The sequence below is a fragment of the Cicer arietinum genome, chromosome 6, assembly GCF_000331145.2.
Source record: "Cicer arietinum cultivar CDC Frontier isolate Library 1 chromosome 6, Cicar.CDCFrontier_v2.0, whole genome shotgun sequence".
In the NCBI taxonomy this organism is placed as follows: Eukaryota; Viridiplantae; Streptophyta; class Magnoliopsida; order Fabales; family Fabaceae; genus Cicer; species Cicer arietinum.
This window is the reverse complement of record NC_021165.2, coordinates 23,097,911-23,109,514: the sequence shown is the minus strand read 5'-3', so window position 1 is coordinate 23,109,514 and position 11,604 is coordinate 23,097,911. Positions and strand designations below refer to the sequence as shown.

The following is an 11,604-nucleotide window of genomic DNA, read 5'->3' as shown; positions in this document are numbered from 1 at the left end:
GAGTCAAACATGTATTCATAAATCAATGAAGTTGTGACCATAAAATTGCGGTGGTGGCAAGAGTTTAGGGTTACATGTCAAGGTTAAAGGAATGGCAGGAACCCAAGTTAGAAGAACACAATGTGATATTATCCTTTTTGTCATAAGAAACTTTTAGGATCGTTCTAGGTTGGAAACTTATAAATTTGAGTCAAAATCATGTTTTACTGGAGAATATGATAACTAAAGCTTCGAAACTTAAAATCGGACGATTCCAAAATGAGGTGAAAGAAGACTTTTTCAAACGTAGATTAGGTTGTTGAATCACTGAAAAAGACTATGTAAAACTCGAGATAAGAGTGCAGATTACTGAACATGAAAAATAATAAATTTGTGTATTAGGGTTTGATGTAAAAGAAACTGTAAATTATAATTCTGCAATCAAACCAAGAACAAAATGGCACCACAATCTAGGGATTGATAACCCGAAAAGAATGTCGCAAGGATTAACCGCCTTGATAAGTTCTAAGTGAATTCTTTCAAGAACTCTAGAGAACAAAGCCTTATAAAATAACAATATGTTCAAAAAATCATCTTTCATAAGCTAGGGTTTGCCTTTTATAGTAGCACCACCTTACAAGTTCTCTAAATTTATCCCAACTCAAGTTTTTACAATTAAACTAAAGTGTTCTTATTAATTCAATCTACTACTTTAATTAAAACTAATATTAGAATTTGATGACACGTAGATGCAACATTCATTCCTTAACTTCTTCAATTTGGAATAAACAATTTACTATCTTGGACTTTACTTCTTCATGAGTTGTACTTATTTCAAATAAAGTGACTATCAAGTTATTTAGAGCTTTCATTGGAGTTATAAGACCTTGAATGTCTTCTATGTTTCCTTCCTTCCTTGATTATGCTTTTTATGATGTCGATGTTAGAGGAATATGGAATGTCAAGAACTCAGGTTAGAGGAATGCGGTGTAGAGGTTAGAGGAGCGCGTCGAAGTTAGAGGAACTGTCGAGGTTATGGAATGCGAAGATAAAACCCAGGGTTGAGGAAGATGAGATGTATTAATTTTTTTCCCACAATCTACCTTAAGTCGGTTATCGATACAATTGACTCGTTTTGACTCGTTTTAACATATTTACAAAATTGTAATTGACTCGTTTTGTTAACTTGTTTACTCAAGCAACCAACGTAAAAATATTAAAATTAAAATTTCACCTCATTTGTTAAGTCGGGTGACACGTAATCGACTTAATTTGCTGTATTAAAAATACAATTTTATACTAGTGAGAATTACAAATAAATGCATCCTAATTGTTGTAGTCATCTCATATTCGATTCTAAATTGATTTCCATATATTATTTCCTCGTTCACTTTGTTTTAAATTCTACATTGAATGAATATTGTTACCTTTTTACCCTCCAACAGTTATTGTGTGTAATTGTGTTAATGATGAGAACGAATTAAATATGTTTTTATCCCTACAATTGTATCATATTTTTAGTGTGTAATTATTTTTGTCTGTTAACGAAATGACAAACACTATTAATAAACTTATATATACAAAACAGAGTTTCTGGATACAAATCCACACCACCGTGAAATATGTTCAGTCAAACAATGTCAATATTGTTAGTTGAGCTAAGTCTTAGAGACATAATCCTTAGAAATATAATACTTTTACATTATTTGTTGTTTTCTTTTAGTACTTGAATATTTATTCATGTTGGATTTTTTTTATCAAATTTATTTATGTTGGAATTGATTCATGTAATAGGTAGAATTGATTTTGGTCCCTCTAATACGACGATAACTTCAAAAGAATAAAAATGAATATTGCATATTCACACACACATGTCAGATAAGGAGATATCAAATTACACCAAAATAGTTGCATTCATTTAATAACATCATGTCAGATAAATATTTTTCATAACCAACTGCTTGATTGAAAACTACTAATATATAGAACACATAAATTTTGACATTAATCCATTATCATTTCTTATGTCATAGTGTTGCGTTTAGATCAATATAAAAAAATGTAATTATATATAACGTTAATTTTAACGCATCATAATAATATAAATGATTGTAGATTAATGTCAAAATTTATAAACATGATCTTTATGGTATTAAATTTCAATCAATCGGTCGATTATAAAAAATATTTATCCAAAATGATGTTATTAAATAAGTATAACTAAGGTTATATGTGAATCGGTTTGAGTTGGGTTTAGCTAAAATCAAAACCAAAATGTGTAGAGAACATTGGGTTAATATAAACATACAATTAATGAAATATCAAAATTACAATGTTCCTAAAATTGCATAAAGTACTTGCAAATATCAAAATAACTAAAGTGTGACATCCTAAAATAACCAAATAATGAATAAAATGGGTTGGATCTTGTTTTATCCCGTACAATTTAATTTTTTTTAGCAATTTGTTATTTTTTGAAATCAATACCGTCTTTTCACACTAATTTACCTAATCCAAATCATTTTTTAAGTTGATCTAGAATAGTTAGATTGGACTAACCCCGATACCGCTTTTAAGTGTAATTGTATCAATTTTGTGTATTTGTATCAATTTTCAACATTTAAATACCATGATTTGGTGATTTAGATTCCATGTTAATTTGGTAGTTTACAATCATAAATACCATGATATACCCTCTATACACACTCAAAAGTACTCTTTATTTAATTTGAAAATATTTAATATGTATAATTGGATATTTCATATTAAAAAATAATTTAATAAACTTGACTTACATTTAATATGAATACTAAACAGTTAATTAATAACATTTAATTTGAAGTTCGTAACCACTGTGATTTTTTTTTTATTGCTTACAATAATTATTAAAGAGCACATTGTATTTAAAAAAAATTACTCTTAATAAATATTTTAAATCTTTTAATACTTGATCATTTTTAGGTAATATGATTTTCAATATAAAAGTTTAATATAATAATTTTAAGAGTACGTCGGTTTAATATCACATGAATTCGTGATAAAAATTAATAAACTATTAAACAATTTATTAATCACCAATTCAGATTTTGTAATAAGAAATTAGTCAATTAATTAAAAAAATTTGATGTACAAGTCAATTAATTAAATTAAATGACACTTAATACTTTACATCTATAACATCCAAAGAAAACTTGTCAAAAAAAAAAAGTCCAAAGAAAATGACGACTTTTCTTTTCTTGTCTAAAACTTATTCTATAATAAAAAATAAAATAAAAAGTTTGAAAATTCTGAAATGAATATTAAAATTCGTAGAAATTAAGTTGAAATGAATCCACAACGACCCTTTTAGTCTTCTTCCTCTCTTTCACAAACAAATATGCTTCGCAATTTCACTTTTTATCATCAAAATTGAAACCACTCTTTTCAATTCATATCAATTTCTCCATCTTCTCTTTATTTTCCTCTTAATTTTAACTTAATCAACACAATTTTTATTTTTAACTTCACTACCTAAAAATAAAAAAAATACTATATCAAAAACCCTTCTAATTGTTCACATCAACATCAACAACCACATGAGACAAATCAATTTCGTAGATTTCAAAGCAAATTAGCAAGATCTTTTTTATTTTATTTTCGTTGTTGACGGTTTTGCATCAACGAAAAAAGAAGTTGTTAATTTCAATTCCAATTCCAAAGGTTTTCTTTTAGATCTTTGGTTTTGGAAATGGCGAGAGGAAGTAAATCAGTGAGTAGTAATAAATGGAGATATTGTAATCCAGCTTATTATTTGAAGCGTCCAAAGCGTCTTGCTTTGCTTTTCATTGTTTTTGTTTCTGTTTCTTTTGTTGTTTGGGATCGTCAAACTCTGGTCAGAGAACACCAAATCCAGCTTATTATTTGAAGCGTCCAAAGCGTCTTGCTTTGCTTTTCATTGTTTTTGTTTCTGTTTCTTTTGTTGTTTGGGATCGTCAAACTCTGGTCAGAGAACACCAGGGTTGGTATTTTTTTTTTTTTTTTTAATTTTTTTTTATGTTAAGTTTTGGATTTTGGAATTTGGATCTGATTGTTTTTGTTGAGTATACTTTATTTGGATTGTTGTTTGGTTAATTAAGTGGTGTGTTTGGAGATTATACTTGTATATTTATTTATGAAGCATAGATATACAGGACACGACACGTTGACACTGATTGGTGAATTGAAAAAATGGAGATAATTGAATGTGCCGGTCATTGGACACACATTTAGTTTGAAGTGTCGGTGCTATATAGATATGTGGTGTTTATATATTTTATTTTTTGAAAAGGTAATATGTATTGGTTATGAAGACCATTTAGAATTTGTATGAAACAAAGGAGTAGATATATAACCTAGGAAGCATTGACAGTGACGCGGACACGGTACTGATATGGATTCATTGGTTATAATTTGGGGAAATGGAAGTGATTGTATGTAATCGTATGTGATGGTGTTGTGTGGGTGTCGGGTAATGACATGTGTTGTGTCGGACACTGGATATACTTTCAATCTAAAGTGTCAATGGTATAATAGTATAGAACAGGACTTCGATGCCATGGTGTGTTACTATTAAGGCCTGTTTGGATTAGCTCTTAATTTATGGGTGTTTCTTAGATACAATAAGTTTATGATTTTCACTTAGGAAGAACATTTTATAAACTTATAGATAATTATGAGTGAAATTTGAAAATTGAGATGCAGAAGAAGCTAATTTTAATGTATTGGAGACATTGTTTCAAAAAAGTTATAGTTCTTGCAAGATTCCTTTAGTAATTTTCTGTTATAAGTATTTCTTTAGAAGGTTAATATAGCATGATACTTTTGGAGGGTTTAGGTATATGCAAAATTGAATATAGGTTTAGAATAAGATTTATTCCGTTTTTTAGTTGATTCTACAAGATAATGAGTAGTTGTGGAGGTTTCATATTGGACTCCTGCCAAACAATCAAATCGGTATTTGGTATTAGTTATAACTTATAAAATACTGCATTGCAGGGGCCGATTATTTGGTAAAACTTTATAGGATATATTGTGGACATGATTTTAGTGTATGACTTAGTTTCATTTTAAGTGTAACTTTCTTTTTAGAGGGAGAAATGTTACATTTCTTGAAATTTTTTGGCACCTGAGTAACACGGTTAATATCAATGCCATGCATAACTTTTCTGTTACATACAGGTGGAAATTTCTGAGCTACGGAAAGAAATGTCAGACTTGCAAAATTTGGTAAGAAAATATCATACATGTATAAACTTTTGTATATGGTGTTTCTTCTGGCATATGTTGTGTGTTTTTAGTTCCTCAAAAATATTCTATTTCATTTCATTTTGCCAACAAGTAACAATGAAAAGAAGAAATGAGATGGCCGGCATACATTTAGCACACCCTACACAACTCCTACTTCAAACTGCTTGAAACACTTTGGTGTGAATTTCCAATTCCCCAATCAGTCTCGCACAAAGCTAAATCTCATCCCTTGCCATTAGCTAGTGCACCCTTTCCTTGTGGCTGTGTTACAGCACAGTTTTCTTATTTGAATGATTTGATTATTGTGTTGTGAAACTATCTTTTTTATTAATCTTCTCATTGGGCCCTATGCAATTGGAATTGTTTCAGTTGGAAGAGTTAAATAATGTGCACAGTGGCACTGCCAGGAAAGTTGAATTGAAGGAAAAAACTAAAAAGCCCACTAAAGAGGTTGTCGATGATCCCATTGATATCGAAAGAAGGGAAAAAGTTAAAGAAGCAATGATTCATGCTTGGGGTTCTTATGAGACATATGCATGGGGCCAAGATGAACTTCAGGTATGTTCTCGAATGGCACATGATATACGTTGGTTGGTTTTTACGTAGAATGATCAAACTATTTGCTTTTTAAATTTACATTTTTCAAATTAATTGTATTTTATTTTGTTGTTGCTTCCAGCCACAGTCAAAGAGTGGTGTCAATAGCTTTGGAGGTCTTGGAGCAACTTTAATTGATTCTCTTGATACACTATACATTATGGGTCTTGATGAACAGTTTCAGAAAGCCCGAGAGTGAGTGTAACCTTTTAACCCGCAGATGGACCACATGATTGTTATTATTTTTTGCTTCCATCATGTCTCTATTTTATGTTTGGAATCAAAAGTGATCAGGTTTTTTCTAATTTTATATTTGGCGAAGGTTCTTGCATATAGAGTAGAAATTTTTATTTTATTTTGTTTTTAATTTTCTCTCTTTCAATTTTATTTCTGTTCTTGAGGAACATTTCATGCTTATGGTGTTTAACTTGTAAGGTCTGATTCTGATGCATATTTATTGTCCTATTTAACTCTTTATTGCTGCAAATTTTCGTAATTCATATTCATACTATCACATATAGAAGTTACATAAATTTGTTCCAGTCGCTTGCTAGACTGGTCTATCTAATGTTTAATTGTGATACTCTGGCTATACTTTATTACATTTTGTGTGATAATAGTAAGACATTATCCTTTCAGATGGGTAGCAAATTCTCTGGATTTTAACAAGGATTATGAAGCAAGTGTTTTCGAGACAACCATAAGGTTACTTTATAAGGTTTACATTGCAGTTAAAGTATTTTCCATTTCAAAAATTATAACAAGCTTACATGTTTGACAACTAATTAATTTTTTTTCGTTGGTCTATTTTCAACGCAATCCAGAGTAGTAGGTGGCCTTCTTAGTACATATGATCTTTCAGGGGACAAATTGTTCCTTGACAAAGCTAGAGATATTGCAGATAGATTACTGCCTGCATGGAACACACCTACTGGAATTCCTTATAACATCATCAACTTGTCGCAGGGACGTGCACACAATCCTGGATGGACTGGGGTAAGCTTTTATGCCTTCATTTAAGTCTTACTGAACACTTAAAAATTTAGGATATTGCTTTGATGCTTTCACGGTCTATATAGGCCTTCATGTTAACTGCATATCATTGTTCACAAATTATTTTATCCATAGAGATGTGGCTTTTTTATTGATTTATATTTGATTTTAATTTTTAAGCTTGGATACCGTGGCTCCAACTTGCAAATCATCTTTCAAGCTTCTTGTTGCCTTTTGAGCAAAAATTAGTAATAGCTTGATGACGTTGGATCTGATTTGGATTAGTTTTTAATATATGCCTTTTTTTGTATGAGCTTCTTCTATAGTCATGTAAAAGACAAGAAAACATTTTATGTTTATGCAACACTCAAGAAGTGCTTTTTTTTTGTGAGTTTGATTAACTTCTCCATGTTTTCAAAATTATCTTTTGCTTGGCCTTTTTTTTTTTTGGTTTGTTTGAGACATGAAAAAACAATTTAGGACCTTTTTGGCTGAGTATTGATTAATGCAATTACTGCTTTCTTAATTTATCAAGGGGGAAAATAGTATTTCATCTGCATGTTTGTATTAGATGCACGGATTTTGGCTAGTTAATTTTGCAAAGATCATTCACATGCCTGAGTTTAGGTCAAAGACTTTCTATGTTAGTTCTACTGGAGTTTGATTAACTGATTTTCACTTTTATACTAGTTTTGGATTCATGACTCTGACTGTATTGTTCATGGACACTTGAGTTGCTTTATTGAAGTTTCTTATTCCTTTTTGTCTTCATTTTTCCAAGGGCGAGAGTATTTTGGCAGATTCTGGCACCGAACAACTAGAATTCATTGTTCTATCTCAAAGGACTGGAGACCCGAAGTATCAGCAGAAGGTTTTTAACTTTGATTCCATATTTTCAGTTTTTAGGGAAAGGGAGAGAGGTTACATTTTTGTTGGTCAAAATCAGATATATTTATAATATGCAGATTCTATTGTTCCATTCGTGTGTTAAAATATGGTTAATGGACGCCAGACTGTTAGTAATTTTGCCATTAGCCTTCTTTGTACTTGCATGGAGCCTATAATATATTTAAGCGAATAGATAAGGGCCAATAAAATTGTACTCCGTGTAGACTCAATTATAAGCATAAAAACCTACTTTCAAACTTGTTATTATTAAGGATGGTAGTTAAATGCATTTAATCTTCTTGAGTTCATGTAAAAAAAAGAAATACATTTACTTACCTACCCGTAGTTATAATGGTCATCTCCTCACAATATTAAGGAATTAATTTAACGGTATTTTTTGAATGTGGATAGATTAGTTGTCATTTGCTTATATGAGTCAAACAAATGTAGCATTTTTTGGCTTATAATTGACTCTGGAGAATAGTATATTACATGTGGTGGCTAAGTTTCTAGCAATGCACCAATCCGTTTGCTCCCTGCTATTTCAGGTGGAGAATGTAATAACACAACTTAATAAAACATTTCCTGATGATGGTTTACTTCCTATCTATATTAATCCTCATAGTGGAGCAACCGGCTACTCTCCCATCACATTTGGTGCCATGGGTGACAGGTATTAACACAATTTGATGACGATCTTTTTACATGATAAAAGCATAGCAAACTTCTGCATTTATTAGTACTATCTGGACATAGTTAACTTTTTATCATTTTATTCTAATTTGGTCTAACATGTGATTGACACCCATTGCAGTTTTTATGAATACTTGCTTAAAGTTTGGGTACAGGGGAATAAAACTTCAGCTGTAAAACTTTATAGGTGAGAATAAATGCACCTACGCTATTGCATTTTGTACCCTTTGGACCGAACTGTTAATTCACGAGTTCATTCTGTAATCCAATTGTCATTGGAATGATAGCTAAAATGGACTTGCCTTCCTTGAATTAATGAGAGACTTATGTATGTTTTTGGTTAAAGAACTGAAAACTAAAACTGGTTTTAGTTTTGGAAAATTTCAAAACATAGAACCACCCTAAATTAGATTTTAAATGGTAAAGACATTTCAATTCTCGTTTTCAATTAAATGTAGAATAGGAAGATCATGAATTACAAGTCTAAACGGTTCTTTAACTGATTTTTTCCTGTCTCTTTTTGAATATCGAAAACAGAGATATGTGGGAGAAATCAATGAAAGGTCTGTTAAGTTTGATTAGGAGGTCAACGCCGTCTTCTTTCACTTATATATGTGAGAAGAGTGGAGGATCTCTCACCGACAAAGTAAGATTTTGCATTACAATACTGGTATTACTACATTTAATATTAACCATTGATGTATTGGATGAGAGTATCTTTTCATTCAACTGAGTACCTGCAGATGGATGAACTAGCATGCTTTGCTCCAGGGATGCTTGCTTTGGGATCGTCTGGTTATGGTCCTGAAGATTCGCAGAAGTTTATGTCACTTGCAGAAGAGGTGCGGTTTAATAGCCATTAAAAAACCCTAATGTGCTTGTTCTATTGACTAACTTGTTTTCGTCTTGACCTATCAATATAAATGTTTTTCACATCAACTTCAGCTTAACCATCTTAACGAGGTTGTCACACTCGCCGAAACTTTATTTGCAGCTTGCTTGGACATGTTATAACTTCTACCAATCAACTCCAACAAAATTGGCTGGAGAGAACTATTTCTTTCATTCTGGGGAGGTTAGTTGGGAAATGCTAACAATATCAAAAAAGGAAATTTAATTTTGGAAATTGTGCATTCAATGGCTTGAAATTTTAAAAAGAGATATTTTCTACATAAAACTTTTTTTTTTAATCTCCTCGTTTGATTTAAGATATGCAGTTTGAAATTTGTGTGATCTGAAATCCAATCCTGAATTTTGAAGGACATGAGTGTTGGTACATCATGGAACATCCTGAGGCCAGAGACAGTTGAGTCACTCTTTTACCTTTGGCGCCTAACTGGCAACAAGACATACCAAGAATGGGGTTGGAATATATTTCAAGCTTTCGAGAAGAACTCTCGCATAGAGTCAGGCTATGTTGGACTAAAGGATGTAAGCACTCCTCCATTTCACATCTGTGTGCTTGTTTATACTCCTTCTCGTTGTTAGTATAAGAAGAAATCACAACAATTATTTAAAGTTATGGAATTGAAATGTTATTCTTATTATACCCCTAGCATTAGATGTTCTATACTCAAATATAGGCAAATTATAACTACCTTTCCCATATTTAATGTTATCAATGCAAAAGTAATCTTTAATTAATGTTCTCTAAACCAAAATCTTATAGAAAATTAAATGAAAATAAATGTTAGTTTGAAGAATGCAAACATTATTTTGATTACATCAAGAAAATTAAATTAAGTTAGCTAGCGTTCTTAATTAATGTGCATATGATTACTTATACTTATATTTGAGTCCAGACAGAGTAGTTGTTTTGAACTCCCTCAGTTGTCCCATATCGAGCATCATATTATGCAAAAATACGATTCTCAAAATAAGTCACTTTATATTTTCAATGTGATATTAATAATTTTTTTTCAATTCTACCTCCAAATTATGTGTGCATCACTCACAAGTCAATTATACTTCATTATACGATAATGGGTAACACCCAATAATTAATTAAGATAATTAGTGTAAAAGCATTACACTTTTTTAAATTCTAATGAAAAAATCTATACAGTGATTTAGCCTATGAATGTTCTTCAGAGAAAATCCTTTATTTGTCTAACGATGGACCATCGTATTGCTATTTTTAGCTGCTATATCACATTTTGTTTACACTTTCCAGGTTAACAGTGGTGTTAAAGACAACATGATGCAAAGCTTCTTTCTTGCAGAGACTCTGAAGTATCTTTATCTTCTCTTTTCGCCTTCTTCAGTCATCTCATTAGATGAATGGGTATTCAACACAGAAGCACACCCTTTGAGGATTGTGACCAGGGACGAAGGGGGAAATGTTAAGAACACAAACGAGAAGCAAAAACCTTTTCCTAGGTTAGGCGGCAGAAAGGAAGGTCGGTCGGGTTAGATGTCCGTCCATTCATTCTTCTCCACCGTGATTTGTGTCGATGAACCCCTTTAACCAAATAAGAGGATTTTGTTCCATTATGGAGCTTGTAAGATGACAGCATTCCCTCATTGGGAAGAAGTTGAGAATGGGTTCATGCTGCTACAAATGGTGAGTAATATAGGAAATAGAAATAGGTCTTCATATCTTACAAAATGGGTTTATTCAAGGTGCTCGACTTTTTGTTGATGACTAACCCTTCATAATATTTTTTCCTTTCTGGAACTAAATTTTCAGAGCATTATTACTTACACAATTTATGTATCTGAGGCCTATAAGCATTTAATATCTGAGAATTGCAAGTAGTGTTTTACTTATTATTTTTAATGAAAATTTGGCTTGTTAGTTGTTCAACCATTCTCCATTTTTAACTCATCATGAAAGAAAGAAAGGAAACTTGCATCATCTTGTTGCCTATTGTTTGGGTTAGAATGGTAATATGTTTGATTAGTGTGCAGGATGTTATAGATTCTAACTTTTAAAATTTCTGATCATTTTATTATTTGAACTGTGATTTTGACTATTAATAATATGAATTAGCCTTCCTCCATCGTAAAAGAAATACAAATTTGACCAACATAACAATTACCTTCACCCTCCACATGATTAGGGTCCATTTGATTCAACAAATGGGAGAGGAAGAATTTCAATTAGATGTATGCAAGATTAGAGGGATTTTCAAAGTAATTAATTTCAAACTAATTAATTTTTTGTCCTTATAATCTCTACAACCGAGT

At 31.2% G+C, this 11,604-nt stretch overlaps 1 protein-coding gene across 1 annotated transcript; it reads left to right on the top strand.

The window, feature by feature from the left end:
• Nucleotides 1-3,772: 3,772 nt before the first annotated feature.
• On the top strand, nucleotides 3,773-11,221 carry LOC101493560 (mannosyl-oligosaccharide 1,2-alpha-mannosidase MNS1). The gene is made up of 14 exons (XM_012717660.3): nucleotides 3,773-3,976; nucleotides 5,177-5,223; nucleotides 5,614-5,802; nucleotides 5,924-6,036; nucleotides 6,481-6,546; nucleotides 6,666-6,837; nucleotides 7,616-7,705; nucleotides 8,271-8,395; nucleotides 8,537-8,602; nucleotides 8,953-9,061; nucleotides 9,159-9,257; nucleotides 9,410-9,490; nucleotides 9,676-9,846; nucleotides 10,589-11,221. Exons 2-14 carry the CDS (start codon nucleotides 5,203-5,205, stop codon nucleotides 10,826-10,828), a joined length of 1,542 nt encoding a protein of 513 aa, XP_012573114.2. The 5' UTR covers nucleotides 3,773-3,976; nucleotides 5,177-5,202; the 3' UTR covers nucleotides 10,829-11,221.
• The last annotated feature ends 383 nt before the right edge of the window (nucleotides 11,222-11,604 follow it).

Excerpts from the sequence above, each read along its gene's own strand:
- LOC101493560 (XM_012717660.3), top strand. The coding sequence starts at position 5,203 with ATGTCAGACTTGCAAAATTTG. Across the intron at positions 6,037-6,480 it reads CAGTTTCAGAAAGCCCGAGA|ATGGGTAGCAAATTCTCTGG; the intron begins GTGAGTGTAACC and ends TTATCCTTTCAG. Across the intron at positions 9,062-9,158 it reads GAGGATCTCTCACCGACAAA|ATGGATGAACTAGCATGCTT; the intron begins GTAAGATTTTGC and ends GAGTACCTGCAG.